The sequence below is a fragment of the Hyaena hyaena genome, unplaced genomic scaffold (genome assembly GCF_003009895.1).
Source record: "Hyaena hyaena isolate Hyena2069 unplaced genomic scaffold, ASM300989v1 scaffold_48, whole genome shotgun sequence".
NCBI lineage: Eukaryota > Metazoa > Chordata > Mammalia > Carnivora > Hyaenidae > Hyaena > Hyaena hyaena.
Window position 1 is genome coordinate 1,916,398 of NW_024080680.1, and position 17,927 is coordinate 1,934,324.

Consider the following 17,927-nt stretch of genomic DNA (forward strand, 5'->3'; position numbering starts at 1 on the left):
GCTGTCAGGAGGGAAAAGGGAGATCATTAAAAAAGATTTGGCAAAGTGCTGGCACATACAGAGTATTCACTTAATTCAATTAATCCTTCTGCTACCTGGGAAATAGATGAATGTTTAAAGAGTACTCTTTCAGGGGGCCAGGTGGCTCAGTTGTTTAAGCAGCCAACTTTTGATTTTGGCTCAGGTCATGACTTCACGGTTCTTGAGATCAAGACCCCAGCTTGGATCTGTGCTGACAGCACAGAACCTGCTTGGGATGCTCTCTCTCCCTTTCTCTCTGTCCCTACCCTGCTTGCCCTCTCTCAGTCTCTCAAAATACTAAAATAAACTTAAAAAGGATAAAAGGCACTCTTTCAAATGTTTCACACATAACCTCTTATTTTGTGTTTATTAAAACTCCCAGAGTCAGGGTGCTTGGGTGGCTCAGTCAACTGAGCATTGGATTTCGACTCAGGTCATGATCTCATGATTGGTGAGCTTGAGCCCTGTATCCAGCTCACTGCTGTTAGGTCAGAGCCCACTTTGGATCCTCTGTCCCCATCTCTCTATGCCCCTTTCCCGTTTCTCTCTCTCAGAAGTAAATAAACTATTTTTAAAAAACCTCCCAGAGTTAAGGAGTGGCTTTTATTTTGAAATTTTTATTTTATGTGCTCCTACTGTTATTTTCTGGGGTCCTAATTAATTTTTAAGATTCATAAAAATTGGAGGTTGAAAAGGTTTTAGAGGCCCACTACCCCAGCGATGACTCTCACCTCTTTCCTATAACATTTATTTTATTTTATTTTTTTAAAAGAACATTTTTTATTTTTGAGAGAGAGAAACAGCATGAGCGGGGGAGGGGCAGAGAGAGGAAGACGCAGAATCTGAAACAGGCTTCAGGCTCTGAGTTGTCAGCACAGAGCCCCATGCGGGGCTCAAACTCACAAACCGGGGAGATCATGACCTGAGTGGAAGTTGCACGCTTAACACACTGAGTCACCCAGGCCCCCCCCTCCCCCATTGACATTTAAAACCAGGAAGTTAATACTATTTCTTGGACTACTCTAGTTCCTGGTGGAATAACAGTAAATGCAACAAGAGAAACCAAGGCCAAGGGAATATGTAGGAAACGATGGATATCAGTGGGACGGGTACTGGGAGCGTATGAGGAGCATAGACTAAAGCGTACGGAGAAAAGTGAGAAAAGGAAAGAAGGGATACGCAGGGACAGCAATTTGTCAATGTAGGCACTAACAGGATTCAAGAGTCAACGTCCTGGGTTCTAATAATTGTAAGATGCATGATTCTAAGATACAGTGTTTAACCTCTCTGAGTCGTGTTCTTTGAAGCTCATAGTACAGATTAAATGAGGTTAGTGAGATGGACGATCTGTATACGAGAAAACCACTCCAGGAATTCGGAAGGGAAAGAAAGTAACAGATAAAGAGAGGGAAAGGGAGAAGAGGAATGGGCAGAGAAAGACGGAAGGCGGCTGGAGAAAGGCGGAATTGTTGACAAGGCAGGTGAGAACTAAGGAAAACCACAGTAACGAAGCTGCTGTGGCTTCTGTGGTGACTGCTTCCACACATGGGGCGTTGACACCCTGCCAGGTACGTTGTTAGAGCTGTACTTGCATAATTTCATGTTATCTTCACACCTCTGCAGGGCTACTGTTACAGCCATTTTATCGAAGAGTTATCTGAAGCTTTAGGACATTTTGTAATTTTCCTAAAGTCTAAAGCGGAGAGGTGGCCGAGAAGGGATTCGAACGCAGGTCTGTCTACCTACAAATCCGGTGATGTTAAAAATGTCTTGGGATTTCGAAACAGGCTTGGTGGGTCTAAGGAGGATACTCGTCCCGGCTTTTTCAAGTTTTGCCCTTGGTTCCATTTCTGCGGTCAAATCGCCACGCTCCACGCTCTTTTGCCAGGAACAGCGTCCTGTCTCCATGGAGATCGGCGTGGGGCGGGACTTCCTGCCTCACGCGCAAACACTTCCGGCTCGAGCCGGAAGCGCCTTGGCTACCAGACCCGTCTCGGCGCGTGGGTACTTACTGGGGAGTTGGAGCGGCAGGACCGCAGTGGCTGTGAGTTTAAGTCCTAAATCCTGCGCGGCCATGCTCACCCCCGCGTTCGACCTCAGCCAGGACCCCGACTTCCTGACCATCGCCATCCGCGTGCCCTACGCCCGGGTCTCCGAGTTTGACGTCTACTTCGAGGGGGTCGACTTCAGGTTCTACGCCAAGCCGTACTTTCTCAGGCGAGTTCTCGGTGTCCAGCCCTGGAAGGAGCGTATTTAGGGGACTGATTAGATGATTGGTCATTCATCTCTCAGTGACGCCTTGGGTAACGGCTTACCGAGGAAAGAGGCAAGAGCGAGGGATGTAATGATTGCCTTTTCCCGAGATCTCCGCAGCTTCTTTCAGTGCTGCGGAAATGACCTCGTGAGGCGTGCGTTCCACATGTTGTAGAAGTTCATTCCGTTCTTACACTTTGTTAAATCCCCACCCGTAAAGAGATCTCGAGCCATTGTAAGAGCTGGCGTTTGGGACCTTGGAGCCTTTGCAATGTCTGTCCTGTCGCCCTAGTTGTACTGCCTTTTGACTGTGCTTTGCTTTCGTCCTGCGTGGGTCCACTCAGCCTCTCGCCTGCCCCGGGACGGTGCGCGCTCACTTCCCCACCCGACCAGTCCTTTTGACTTTTCTCAGTCGACGTTGTGCTTAGAGTTGTGTCGACCCTTGGCTGGCCGCTCCCTGCTTCCTGATCCTTATTCTCTCCCTTCTGTGCCCCCTTGACACGAAATTAACGTCGTTCTCCTACTTCCTCCTAACTTCTCTGTTTGAGTTTGCACTTCAGTTGCGGTTGTTGTCCGTTCGCAGTAAGGACCGCTCAGCACCTGCCTGTCCGTTTGCATTTTCTCCTTACAGAACCGTAGTAAAAGTAGCAACAGCCCAGTCAGCTCACCTAATGCATAACGTAAGACGTATTCATGTGTATCTGTGTGTATTATCTCATTTAACCTTGACAGCGAGCTCGCCTTGGAAATAGGCATGGAGATTAGTTTCTTTTTACAGAGGACAGTGCAGATTATTCCTCCTAAAACATTGTCAGTCCCTTCCTTGCCTTTCCCTTTTCTGCTACGCAGAATGCATTCTCTTAATCTTTCTCATCCAAGTGTAGCTGCAGCCTACCTTTTCTGCCCAAGTACTTTCCTAATAAACCTCGCTCTTCAGTCGGGCTGATTCCTTCACTGGGCCGGAACCTGTTTTGCTGAGATTTTCATGAAGCCCTAACATAGTTGCACTTTCCTATTTCTTTACTCATTTGTTCCTTTGACTTATTTACACCAGGCTGGGTTTTGGGTATTGGAGACGTAGTGGTGTCTCATATGGTTTACATTAGTGAGGAGAGAACAGCAATAAACGAGCAAGTAAAAGTATCACTGCAAATTGCGGTAAGTGCTCTGAAGGGAAGTCAAGTGCACTGATAGAAAATAAAAGGGAGCCTGTGTAAATGTACAGTGGCCAGGGAAAGACTGTGAAGAAGTGATCCTTAAGGCAAGGCATGAAGAATGGGAAGGAGATGGTGATGGTGGCAGTAAACATTTACTGAATTTTTTACTTCAGGTAAAAAATTTTATGTGGATTGTCTCATTTGATTTTAGGACAGTCCTGCAGAGTAGTTCCTGTTATTTATTCGCGTTACAGATGAGTTATCAGAGGCTCAGAGAAAATATCTTAAATGAGATAGGAATGTAAAATTAAACAAATACAATAACAGAAAATTTCAAAGTAAAAACCATTTTGCTTAAATTTGGGAGTCTTGATGAAGCCCAGTTAAGAGGTTATTTGTAAAACAATTTAAAGAGTATTTTTGCACAGATTCATCCATTCCTTGAGTAGCAGGGGCTGGGGAGTTGGGCACGTTTGGGTCTCAACTCACTTAACCAGTTCTGGGACTTAAAGGCTAGTTATTCAGTCTCGGTTTCCCAATCTTTACAATGGGACTAATATTAATGATCGTCCAGAGCTGATGTGAGGATTGAGATAATGGATGCGTAGTTGTTATTACCATGCCCATGTGGTCAGTAAACCGGAGACACTATTTATGATAAGGGCCTGTTATTCTAGTTATCTGTTGCATAACCAATCCAACAGTGCTGTAAAACAAGTTCTCTAACTCTTCTTGCCCTGGTTGTACGTCAGGAATTTGGTGAGGGCCTGACTGGGCTGTTCTGACTTGAGACCTTTAATTCAGTTGCAGTCATTTGGCTGGAGCTGCCCCAGCGAGAGCCAGAGCAGCTGGGGACTGGTGGAGCGGCCCGGGCACAGCTTCGCTCCCGTGTACTCTCAGGACCTCCCTGTGTGGTGTGTTGCGTGGTGGGCTTTGATTCCCATGGGGAGTGGGGGGTCGAGCTGAGAGTTCCAGAAGCCAAGTACTCCAGGGGGCAAGGCAGGTCCATATCATTATGACCTCAACTCAGAAATCACACTGGCATTTCTACTTTATTGTATTGGCCCCAGGGCCACTCAGTTATTTTTTTTTTAATTAATTATTTTTATTTTAATTCCAGTATATTTAATATACAGTGTTATATTAGTTTTAGGTATACAATATGGTGATTCAGCGTTCTACATGTTACTTAGTGCTCATCATGATAAAAGTGCTCTTATTCCCTTTTACCTATTTAACCCATAACCCCCCACCCCCTGCCCTCACCTCTCCTCGGGTAACCACCATTTTGTTCTGTATGGTTAAGAGTCTATTTTTTTTATTTGTCTCTTTTTTGTTTTTCCTTTGTTTTGTTTCTTAAATTCCACACATGAGTGAAATATGGAATTTGTCTTTCTCTGACTTACTTTACTAAGCATTATTCTCCAGATCCAACTAAGGTGTACATGGCAAGATTTCATTCTTTTCTATGGCTGAGTAATAATGTTCCACGGCTGAGCAAATGTGTGTGTGTGTGTGTGTGTGTGTGTGTGTGTGTGTATGTGTATGTATGCATGCACTCACCCACATACGTACATATATATATACATATACACACTTACACATACACACATGCACTACAACTTCTTTACTTATTCACTTATCTGTGGACACTTGTAGGCTCACTCAATTTCAGGGGGAGAGGACATAGACCCCACAATTGGGAGAAGTGATGAGAGATGGGCCATCTTTGAAAATACCATTGGCTTCAGTCCAGCAGAGGCGGATAAAACCTCCTTGCTCCTCTGCTTGGGGAACTGAGAGTCTGTTGGGGCGGCAGGTCTGTGAACAAATACGATTTCACTCTTCTGCAGTAAGAATTTAACTCTGTACTTAGAGTTTAGGAGAAGGACATTGGTATTAATAGCTTACATTTGTTGAGTACTTACCTACTTCACAGTAAGAACCTTTCCTGCTTACAGTAACTCTGGGGTAGATTCTGTTATTTTTCACTTCTTACAGATGAAGTGTATGAGCTTTCAGGTTGATTAACTTCTACAAAGAAAGTGGAGAGGTGGCAAATGGCAGAGCTGGGACAACATTCAGATTCTGATAGTAAAGTTAGTGTTTGTAACCATGAAAACAAGCTACTTTATCCATAAACTGACTCCATATGTTCGACTTAGAAGGGATTTTGGTTTGGAAACTGCTTTATGGCTCCAGGAGGCAGTAAGATCAAAAGTAACTGGGTTGTGCAGCCCTGGGCCTTTTGAGACCTGCCAAGTTTTGTTGTTGTTGTTGTTGGTGTTACTATTATTACGGTAGAATAGGAGGCATATGAATAGGGAGATATGGGTGGAAAGGAGCCTCACATTTTAAGTTTGGAATGGAACTGAGCTTGTCTGCTACGTGGTACTGATGACTGTACATTGTGTAGTTGATGTTGGCAGCCATAAAAGTTTTTTCACTAGAAAAGTGACAATCTTATTTCTATTTTATTTTTAGAAATTTACTTAAATGCTTATTTGTTTATTTTTGAGACAGAGAGCATGCACGCAAATGCTTGTGACCAGGGGAGGGGCAGAGAGAGGGAGACACAGAATCTGAAGCAGGCTCCAGGCTCCGAGCTGTCAGCACAGCCCAGTGCGGAGCTCAGACCCACGAACTATGAGATCATGACTTGAGCCTAAGTCGGACACTTAAACCGATTGAACCACCAAGGCGCCCCTGATATCTATTTTAGAAAAATTCTTTTGGGGCCTCCGTGGAAGACCCGACTGAACCAGAGTAAAACTGGAAACAGGAAAATCAGTTCATTTCCTTTACAGTGAAAGAGGGGGAAATCCTTGTGTAGTAATAATGAGACTTGAGAAAAACACTTTTGCTTTTTGCTTTTTTTTTTTTAAAGTAGTAGTTTGCCCCAAGTAAATAATTAGTTTAGTTGTTTCTTTATTGTTTTCCGTTTTAAAAATTCTTTTGGGAGGGAGGGAGCCATTTAGTACACCTTTCTGGAGCCCCTGCTCCGTCAGGCACCAGGTACATTAATAAGTCTCTTACTCATTAGGAAGACGAAAGTACTGTAGCAATAGTGATAACTAATGTTTATTGTGGTTTTTCTTTTTAAGTATCACTTTTATTGGTGACTAGGGAGTATTCAGACAGAAAGATGAGGCATCTGTGATTTCTTTTATCTTAGCTAGGGAAGAAATGTAAGTTATTTAGCTTGCAAAATGTTACAAAATGCTGAGGAATTGCCTTTTAAAATGGTTGATAGATTTCACTGGTAAATGTATGCTATCATTGATGGTCACTTATACTCTGTAATTTAAGGACTTTATGTAATCTATTAAATCTGCAGATTAACCCTTCCTGGAAGAATTGTAGAAAATGGAAATGAACAAGGATCCTATGATGCAGATAAAGGTATTGCCTTTGGAATTCTGTTACTTTTTTCTTTGGATTCTTCATGTTAGAATAACTACATCATAATCTTTCAAGATACTCTGGGGACCTTTAGATGTATGGCAAATGCAGTCTGTCCTTGTCACACTTCATTGTTTCTTTATGTCCAGTGCCTATTATTCATGGATTTCTTGACAATTAACAATTTCCTCAGTCCTGTAAAGTACTTCACAATATTCTTTAAAGTTACTTAAATACCCTGCTTCTGTTTTCTAGGTGTTTTATTTTCTACTTCTACATTGAGGAAGTGTTTAACAGTTAGATTATGTGGGGGTGCCTGGGTGGCTCAGTTGGTTAAGTGACCTACTCTTGATTTCAGCTCAGATCATGATCTCACAGTTCGTGAGTTTGAGCCCCATGTCGGGCTTGGTGCTGACAGAGCAGAGCCTGCTTGGCATTCTGTCATTTTCTTTCTCTCCCTCTCTCTCTGCCCCCCCCCCCCAAATAAATAAACTTAAAATCATTTTTTTAATATTGATTTATTTTTTGTTTATTTTGGAGAGAGAGAGAGAGAGAGAGAGTGTGAGAGGGGCAGGGGCATAGAGAGAGGGAGACACAGAATGCAAAGCAGGCTCCAGGCTCCAAGCTGTCAGCACAGAGCCCAACGCGGGGCCTGAACCTGTGAACCAGAGATCATGACCTGGGCCGAAGTTGGATGCTTAACTGACTGAGCCACCCAGGTGTACCAATAAATAAATTTTTTTAAAAAGTTAGATTATATGAGACAAGATGTGGTTGATTTTTGAAAGCTGCACATCAAATTTTTCTTGTATACTTTTTAAACTTAATAACATGCAGGTGAGAGAGACATTGTCTAAAGGTGGCATTTAAAGGCCAACTGCATTTTCTTTTCAGGATTGATAAGTCCTTCATTTTAGCTAGCCTTGAAACCATTTGTTTTCCTTTTGTAAATGCCTCTTTATTTTATTTTTACCTTATCTGGATCTGGAGTAAGAATACCCTGTGTGCTCTTGTGTAATTTATTAGGGGATTATTTATTGACCTCAGTAAACTAGTGTAAGAGAGGAAGGATGGCATGAAAGAGTTAAATAACAGAGTTAGAACCCATAACACAAGGGAAATGATATGATAATGAAATATCATGAAACTGCCTCTCGAGATAGTAAGTCTGGTTTTAATTCAGGGAAGTTGCATATTAAAACAAATTTATTAAATTTCAAAAGTCCCCGGGGTTTAGGAAGTTTGTACATGTGGAAGTATTTGGGTTGAGTTGTATTTGATATATACTTGACTTTCAGACAATGTGGGTTTGAGCTGTACAGGTCCACTTATATGCGAATTTTTTGTGATACAGTATTGTACTGTAAATGTGTTTTCTCTTCCTTATGATTTTCTTAATATTTTCTTTTCTCTTTAGTGTGAGAGCACGGTATTTAATACATATGACATACAGAATATGTGTTAATCAACAGTTTGTGTTATCTATAAGGTCTCTGGTCAACAGTACACTATTCATAGCTAATTTTTGAGTCAGAAGTTAAACACAGGTTTTCAACGGTACGGAGGTTCATGCCCTTAAGCCCCATGTTGTTCAAGAGTCAACTGTATTGAAGTATGTTGAAGTACAATGAAAAAGGTAAAAAATAGTTTAAGTTCACAGTAGTAAATAATGTAATAAGTCCATGGGGGTAGCCTCGATGAAGGTGATACACCTAGTCAGGGAAAGAAAAGAAGTACATAGGTAGAATTTGAGTGTGCCTTTGACTTCGGCGATATGTCTCTTGAGATATCAGAGAACTTTATTAAGCCATAACTGCTCTAAGATTTTGTGACGTTTTGAACCTGCTACTGTTCATTGGGTTAGATATCCTGATTTTCCTTCCTAGTCCCGAAATAAATCTTATAAATAGTTGTGGGCTAACTCTAAGCCACTACCTTCTCAGGCCATTGAGTTTTAGAGGTTTTAGCTTGGACTTTTAATGTTATCAGTAGGTTAAGGGGATACTGTATAAGACTAAAGCATTCTGCGGTTTTAGCAGATTAATTTCTTTTATAGGTGACATCTGAATCAGTGATTCTGAAAAACCCTATTCAAGTCTTTTTCTTTTTTTTTAAAGTTTTTTTTAATGTTTATTTTATTTTTGAGAGAGAGACAGAGCGGGAGCAGGGGAGGGGCAGAGAGAGAGGCAGACACAGAACCTGAAGCAGGCTCCAGGCTCTGAGCTGTCAGCACAGAGCCCGATGTGGGACTTGAACTCATAAACCACGAAATCATGACCAGAGCCAGAGTAGGATGCTTAACTACCTGAGCCACCCAGGTGCCTGAGCCTTTTTCTATCCTGATTTTATTCACTAAGTATGTAACAAGGGCATACTTTTGGAGCCCTATGAAATAGAATTATAATTTACCAAGATATGTATTTCTTAGGTATATTTGTGAAGTCTTTGATTTTTTTTTTTTTTAACAGAGCTAAGTATAAAATGAATTTATCTTTAAGGAATTTTTACTATTCGATTGCCGAAAGAAACCCCTGGCCAGCATTTTGAGGGGCTGAACATGTTAACTGCTCTTCTGGCGCCGAGAAAATCCAGGACTGCCAAACCACTCGTGGAAGAAATAGGTATGTTTACTGTAGTTGAGAAGAAATAAAGGTGAACAGAATATTTGGAATGCTGTGTGTTCTAGGGGAAAAGGGATATAGCAGATAGGAAATGGGAGAAAAATCCTTCAGGTGACAGGATAAGGACATCACATGAAAATGTGAAAATAGCTCATTTGATGACATATAATCTCTTTAATTAATTAATTTTTGAAACATTTATTTTTGAGAGAAAGAGAGCGTGTGTGAGTGGGAGAGGGACAGAGAGAGAGAGGGAGACACAGAATCCGAAGCAGGCTCCAGGCTCCGAGCTGTCAGCCAGAGACCAACACACGGCTTGAACTTGTGACCCGCAACATCATGACCTGAGCCGATGTTGATGCTTAACCGACTGAGTCACCCAGGTGCCCCGGTGACATATAATTTAAAGACAAAAAGAACTTTATTGAATCAGTATGTCAGTCACATTTTTGGACCAGTGGAAACAGCATCTCTGTCTTTTGCAAAGTGATGGCCTCTTGAGCTTAGATCAGAAGTTTATAATTCAGCACGTTACATGAAGTGAACACCACTGAGGTCAAGAAAGGCAATGTTTCTAGTACCCTGGACTCCTGCCCTTGGCCGCTTCTTGTCATATCTCCCTCCCTCCTCTCCTGTGTTACTGCTACCTTCAGTTTTGCCTGTTTTTGAATTGTGTGTATAGCTCAGGCTGTATGTTTTTTGTCTGGCTTCTTTCACTTAATATTTTAATGAGGTCTTTCTATCTATAACTGAGGTTTGTTTGATTTCATTGCATTTGCTATTTATACATCCTAGTCTTGAAGGCCTTTGGGTTGGTTCCTTTTTTCGGGGGGGTAAGCTATTAAAAATAGTGGGGTTTGGGCACCTGGGTGACTCAGTTGCTTAAACATCTCATGTCGGCTCAGGTCATGATCTCATGGCTCGTGGGTTCAAGCCCCGCTTTGGGCTCTGCTGACAGCTCAGAGCCTGGAGCCTGTTTTGGATTCTGTGTCTCCGTCTCTCTCTGCCCCTCCTTCACTTGTGTGTGCACGCTCTCTTTCTCTCAAAAGTAAGTAAACATAAAAAAAGTTTTTTTTAATTGTGAGGTTATGCATATTCTTATACATGCCTTTCAGTGCATGTGGGCAGTCATTTTTTTCCTATATTTTTTCTTCCCCAAGTTGTACCTAGGAAATCCAATACTTGAATAAATTAATATTTAACACGTTCAGGTGCTTCTGAAGTTTCTGAGGGAGGAGTAGAAGATGAGGATGAAGAGTTTGACTGGGAAATTGAACAGACCCCCTATGAAGAGGTATCAGAAAGTTCTCTGAATCCGCAGTACCACTATGGATTTGGAAACTTACGATCCGGAGTGTTTCAGCGGTTACAGGTATGATGTCTTTCTAAAAAACTTTGGTGTATAGGGTTTTACCATTTGGATATTTTCAATTCATTCTTCAGTTCTTGAAGATCTTTAATGAAGATGGTAGGAGGTGATGTATTCAGAGCACAAGTCCCAGCTGCTTCTGTGTAGTGATTGCACAGATGTTAGTTTCTTTCCATTGCATTGGCAGTTCTGCCCATTCAGACTGTGCTTACAGATGTAAGATGTCCTGTTACTTTCCTTTTTTTCCACTTCATTCAGTATTCCAGACATGAAGTTTCCAAAACACAAAACGGAGCTCCTCTCTCCTCATACTTACTGGAAATCTTTGTGTTATGCTTCTGAAAAATGAAGATGATTACATGACATCTCTTCTGGTTTGTAAATATAAATGAGACAGAATGTTCCCGGTGAGAATGAATTTGTGTTTTTTGATCGAATTGTGTAGTTCTTGGTGTACAGTAGGCACTTGTGTCTATTTACTCTTGGTGGGGGTTGAATGTAATCTCTTGTTAGAACCCGATCATTTGTCAGTTAGGCTAAAAGGGAATGACATCACTCTCTTCCTCAAAAAACATAGGAAATTCTACTTTATTTTAGGCTACGTGGGGAGAATGAAATGGAGAGGAGAAATTTTGAACTGTTTTGTACCTGTGTTTTATAGAAAATGCATCCTTTATATGATGAAAGTATTTTTGAACCGTTAGCTTAGGGTTTTATTTTGTTTTGTTTTGTTTGATTTTTAAATGAAAGAAACCATGACAAACAGGGTTTTCTTTGTTTTGTTCTGCTTTTTTTTTTTAGCACAGTTTTTTTTTAAACATTTATTATTGAGAGAGAGAGAGAGAGAGAGAGCATGAGCAAGGGAGGGGCAGAGAGAGAGGGAGACACAGAATCTGAAGCAGGCTCCAGGCTCTGGGCTGTCAGCACAGAGCCGTGTGTGGGGCTCGAACTCACAAACCACAAGATTATGACCTGAGCTGAACTCGGAAACAATGGACTGAGCCACTCAGGTGCCCCGCTTTGTTTTGTTTTTTGATCCCTGTCTGGGCAGAGGATATGAAATCTGTTTAGCATATGGTTTATTTACAGTAAGACATACTTGAATCTACTAAAGAAAGGTTTGCCTATGTTTTAGTCCCACTTCCATGGCTGCTTATATTTGGGGTGCTAGGTCAATTATTTGACCACAAACAAGTTTTGTTTCTTCTTTATCAAATAGGGATAAATTTATTCCCCTACTTTGTAAGGGCATTTAGAAAACTTAAGGAGATGCTACATTATAAAAACTCTGAAAAAAGAATAGGATGCTAGAAAGACTTTTGCCCTAAAAACTGTAAAATGCTCTCCAGACTCCTTCAAGGAAACAAAATTGGGATTTACTTGAGCAAATAATGCTGATTAGATACTCCCTTCAAAACCCTCATAAGCTTTTTTCCTGAATTACGGTCTCTCCGTATTCCGTCTCCCTCATTACATTTTTGGTCACCTCTGAGGCAGTAAGAACAGAGTCCGTTCTGTGCCCAGCGCTAACTGCAGTGAGTGGACTTCAGCTGATCAGCTGAGAGCAACTCCGTGGTCAGTTGCTCGGGGCTTACCTGTCCGGAGCGCTGAGTTGAACGCTCGTGCGTGTCCGGCAGGCCTAGTACGGATTGTACGTTCAGATGGGACATCATTTCTGAGGCTGGGGAACGTGCTGTCTCGGTGCTGCCCTTGAGGGGAGATCCTTTCAAGGGATTTCTAGCAGGGTGGTGAGAAGATGCTGGAATGCCATAACGTAAGCCCAGGCCAAGTCCTTTAGGTGCCACGTTCTTGTAGCTGTTGAAAATGTTCAACAAGTAATTTAGCTTTATTTAAAAAAAGTATAATGAAATATTCTCTACATTTTTCTGAATGTCTTCACTAAGACACCAAATCTCTTGACACCTGTCACCCAGCTTTAAAAATAAATGTCAGCGAAGTTGAAGCCCCTGATTGCATCATTCTGTTTCCCTTCAGAAATGCATCACTGAATTTGATGTTGATGATTCTCGAGCCTTTTGCTTGATGATCTAAAATCATTAAAATGTTCAAATTTTAGCTGAGCATTGCTATTCTAAGCTGTTGGAATGCCTATTTTCCTCAACAGGGGAGAAAAAGAGAGCTATGGATGTGAGCAAATCCTGAGGGATGATGTAACTCGTAAAATTACTAGTGGTGCAGGCTTCTAACCCATGTGTGTAGTACCAGGATCAGAGAAAGTTCTAAACATAAACATTTTTGAGTATTTACTTTGGTGGCAAACCTGATCTGAATCAGTGTCTTTCATTATTATTTTTTTAATGTTTGTTTTTGAGAGGGAAGGGGGAACAGGAGGGGCAGAAAGAGGGAGGCAAAGGATCTGAAGCAGGCTCTGCACCATGAGTGCAGAGTCTGATGTGGGGTCTTGAACTCAGTGAGTTGCGAGATCATGAGCTGAGCCGAAATCAAGTTGGCTGCTTAACCGACTGAGCCACCCAGGCGCCCCACCAATGTGAGTCTTCTAGTAGGTTCTTAAATCCCGCTTAGTGTACATATTGACAGATTTTGCCATAGAAATAGTAATGTATTTGAATACAGGGTGCTGCCCTAGATTTTGAAGGGGTTAAATAAACTATGGGATGTGTGTGTACCAGTTACCTTTCTAAATTCTTTGAAATTTCTGAATTCAAAGAGTCCGAGCCCTTAAGTTCACCCCTCTCCAGGGAACTTGGGTAACAGGTTCTGGACCACCAGTGTCTGTGCACCAGCAGCCAGCAGCTACCGACGTGTCCCCGTGTCAGGCCCTGGGCGGGGCTCTCGCGTATGTCCGCTTCGCGGTACTGTTCCAGCCTGGCCTCGTTGCTGTTACTTATACATCTGTTACCAGTGGACAGACCGGTAGACACGTGTAGTCTTTCAAGATTATATTTTCTTTTCTTTTTTTCCTTGATTGATTTTTAAAAAATATAATTTATTGTCAAATTGGCTAACATACAGTGTGCAAAGTATGCTCTTGGTTTTGGGGGTAGATTCCTGTGGTTCATCGCTTTCATACACCACCCAGTGCTCATCCCAACAAGTGCCCATCACCCGCTTTTCCCTCTCCTCCAACCCCTCCTCAAGATTATATTTTCTCATGAATAAACTTAGAAGGCCTTGGTATTCTTCCTGACAGCTAGGAAGTGAAAACTTTCAAAAACCCTCTGTGAACCAGAGGGCACCCTCTCTGGGGTGTTAAGGCAGGTGTGTTCTGTGAGACAGTGGCATACAGGTCTCACACAATTGGCGTTCGTCGCAGAGCTGTTATGTTTTTATGACTGCTCTGTGTGTGACAGTCTTCCCCTGTGCTTAAAAAGTGAGCGATCAGTTAACTGAGTAGGGTTAGTGATGGGACCCTCTTTCTGCTAGTGAAGCAACGAGAAGCTGGAATGATTACTGCATAAATAACTTTGAGAACATCCCCTCTGTTTTCAAGTGACGGACGAAAGAAATGCCACCATCTTCTCCAAGAATGTTTTCTCACGAGTTTAGAGTTTCTCTCGTTCTGCCTTTGGATGAGAAAGTATCCATGAAGTTTTGTTGAAGGCTCATATTTTACTACTTTTTCCGCAGTCTCTTTTTTTTTTCCCCTTCAGTGAAAAATAGCTTTATTTTCTCTGATGATAAAAGCAATATGTATTCATGATAAAAATATAACAAAGAAAGGAAACATCATTTGTAATTCCAAGACCCAGGTATCTACTCTTAATTGAACAATGTAATCCTTTATGGGAGGGGGAGTCTTTGTGATTTTTCTCCCCTCCAGCCTTTTATACAGCATATGTTTGGAAACTTCCATATGTCATACTGATAATAAGAAAACAAAAGTTATTATTTGCTGAAACATTCTTTTTGACGTATCTCCCCTCCCCCTTCCCTTTTTTCTTTCCTTTCTCAAACCACTGCCAGCCGCCAGGGCGCCTTTGGAACACTGCCCTGGCCGCTCAGAGTCGGGGGCTTCTCACCCGGCGGCGGGGGGTCTGCCAGGACAACAGTCCCGGCGTCCCCGGGCGTCAGCCCAGCCAGCTCCGGGGACCGCTGGCGGGGCCACCACAGGACGCTGGCATGCCGGCCCTTTCTGTCCTGCAGCTGCGCCAGGGACCCGAGGCTGTTCTCTCCAGGAGACCTGCCGGCCAGATGTGCCCACAGTTCGTTGCCTTCCTGGAGGGTCTCTGCTGTAGCTCTGCCAACGTTTCGCATGAGCCTCATGTAAATCCTGCGTGACCTTTTCTTGGCAGTGCCCGTCTCTAAATGGTTCCAGTGACGGTGGCCATAGTGATGCTTTAAAAAAGCAAGAGAGCATCACTTCTGTTCTGCCCTGGCTGAACATTTCCCATCTTCTTATCTTTCTGCCTTTGGTCCGTGGACGCCCAGGGTGGATTTCCCTACCCCAGGCTAACTTGGCTTTGTTTCTTTCTTGTCCTCCGGAGAGTGCAGTTTGGACAGGGCCACTGTGTGTGACTGTGTACAGGACGAGCTTGGAGGGGCTGGTACTGCTGGGGAAGGTCAAGTTCTTTGGGGTATGGGCTGCATAACTCCATGTGGAGGCCCTACGTCTGGGAGCAAGGGGGGAAGGAAGGGGGAGGGGAAGGTAGCTGCTTTCTTACTAATTCTTACTCTCATGAGAGCAGCGAGCTGGTCTGTGTATTTATTTCTGGGTCTCTAGCGCCCCGAGCAGGCCCTTGTACAGTATTTGTTGAGTGAATGATTTAATGCTGAAGGCCAGGAACAGTGCTGGAGATACAATGAGGAAGAAGATTGACCGGGCTCCTGTCCTCATGGAATCTTCTAGTGGGGAGCTGCTCAGTAATCCTGTAAACAAGAAATAAACAAGAGAATTTCAGATAGTGACAAGTGAAGGAACGGGTGGGGTAGTGTGGGACACTGTGCGGTACTACTTTGCTGAGGATGCCCAGAGAAGGCCCCTTTGAGGAGCGACATTTGCACTGAGTCTTGACTGGTGAGAAATGTATTATAAATGCAGAGTCTCAGGGTTCCAGAAAGGGAAGGAAGTCTGGTATGTGACTTGGGGGATTTGAGCCAGAAGCGGAAGGTGGGTGCTGGGGGTGAAGTGCAGACGGGGACCGGATTGTCCGGGGCTGTGGGGAAAGCCTGGGTTTATCCTCAATGCAGTCAGCATTTTGGAATGCCTGTGGTCCCCTTAGTCCATTTACTCTCTGACATGTAGAGTTACCTAGAACCTCCCAGATTATACCCTGTATGTGACCTTCTGTCTGGTTCAGGTGAAGTAACGAAGTGTCACATTTTATTTATTTATTTATTTATTTATTTATTAAAAAAAATTTTTTTTTTATGTTTTATTTATTTCTAGGAGAGAGAGAGAGAGACAGCATGAGCAGGGGAGGGTCAGAGAGAGAGGGAGTCACAGACTGAAACAGGCTCCAGGCTCTGAGCTGGCAGTCAGAACAGAGCCCGATGCGGGGCTCGAACCCACGAACCGCGAGATCATGACCTAAGCGAAAGTCGGACGCTTAACCAACTAAGCCACCCAGGCGCCCCTCGAAGCGTCACATTTTAATCCCTATTTTTCCTCTTTTTATTGCTACAGGCAAGTGAGGACGTGGAAGGGGAAGGACAGGTATTCTTGGTAGGAAGTTGGCCAGTGAGTACAGGGAACAGCATGGAATAGGGAGACACTGAGAAAGGAAGCTACTTACTGAATGTAGTAAGGCTTGTGCTTGACGCTTTACTCGTATTATTTCGTTTAATCCTCATAAGAGCCTGTGGTAGACAGAACGATGCTCCTTCCCTCCCTGCTCCCTGACATGTCTGTGTGTCAGTCTCTACAACATGTGAACATGTTGCATTATGTGGCTGAAGGGACTTCGTACATATGATTAAGGTAAGGATCTTGTGATGGGTAGGTTATCAGGCATTATCAAGGTGGGCCCTATCTAAATCACAGGGTCCTTATGAGAAGGAGGTAAGACAGTCAAAGTGAAAAGAGAGAAGTCCACATGATGATGCAAGCTGAGGGAGGAAGGGTATTTTCATGGGACATTTGTTTGAATGCACCAGCCAAGAAATAAGGAAGCTACCCTCCAAGATGGCAGAGGCTAAGCACCCGATTCTCCCCTAGAACCTGGAGAAGGAACCAGCCCTGCCTTCCCTTCATTTTTGCCGAGTGATTCTGACTCTGGACTTGAGAATCTGTCTGTGTTGTGTTAAGGCATTAAGTTTGTAGGAATTTGTTACAGCAAGAGGACTAGTCCCCAGCCTCTCGATGGAGGTGTCCCCAGACTTGTTCACAGAAAGGAGGCTAAGATTCAGGGAGTTGCCCAGTGAGACTGGAGCTGAGGCTTTTTTGTTTTTTGTTTTTTAATTTTTTAATGTTTATTTTTAATTTTGAGAGCAAGAGAAACAGAGCGTGAGTGAGGGAGGGGCAGAGAAAGAGGGAGACACAGAATCCAAAGCAGGCTTCAGGCTCTGACCCTGATGCAGGGCTTGAACTGACGAACTGCAAGAGCATGACCTGAGCCGAAGTCGCACGCTTAACCGACTGAGCCACCCAGGCGCCCCTGGAGCTGGGTTTTTATTTCGGTTTTGTCTGACTATAAATTCACAGCTTTTCTGCTTCACTGGGCTGCTTTCAAAAGTGAGTGAGTGTGTGTGTATGTCTATGTGTGGACGTGCAGGGAACTCCTTGGGGCTAGGAGGAAAGCAAGTAGGTGACTTGGGTGCTGGGGAGAAGGACTTGGGTTCCATGGGCAGGAAACGGCTCTCATGGTAGTCATTAAGCAGAGGTGAGTCCACTGGGCCCAGTATAACTTGACCTCTCCTCCCAAGCCCTAAGGTCAGCACCTTTTCCAGCTGTTTGCCTGGAGGAGTTCATTTCAGGCAGATGAGGAAGAGGGAAAGCGTCCAGATTGTCCTGCTTGCGGAAGGGATGTTTCTGGTGGATTCAAATGGAACTCCGAAAGCATTTTCTCATGGAAGCATTGCCAGGGGCTGTACACCCTTTGTATGGAGAGTACTCTATTTCAAGTTTATTATAAATGAAATAAACTTGTGGGTTACCATGAGCACATAAATAGGAGTTATAATAGG

The 17,927-nt window shown here is 43.3% G+C and overlaps 1 protein-coding gene across 2 annotated transcripts in view; it reads left to right on the forward strand.

The window, feature by feature from the left end:
* The first annotated feature begins 1,484 nt into the window (after positions 1-1,484).
* The window catches only part of SHQ1 (SHQ1, H/ACA ribonucleoprotein assembly factor), a 100,998-nt gene continuing 84,555 nt past the window's right edge, over positions 1,485-17,927 (forward strand). Inside the window, exons 1-4 of one of the 2 annotated variants that reach the window (XM_039230564.1) lie at positions 1,485-1,589; positions 6,769-6,833; positions 9,332-9,454; positions 10,666-10,826. In XM_039230564.1, coding sequence (XP_039086495.1) covers positions 9,391-9,454; positions 10,666-10,826 — 225 coding nt within the window. In that variant the 5' untranslated portion in view covers positions 1,485-1,589; positions 6,769-6,833; positions 9,332-9,390. Of the gene's footprint in view, positions 1,590-2,001; positions 2,239-6,768; positions 6,834-9,331; positions 9,455-10,665; positions 10,827-17,927 lie in introns of those variants that run through there. The other variant, XM_039230563.1, reaches the window with a different exon arrangement.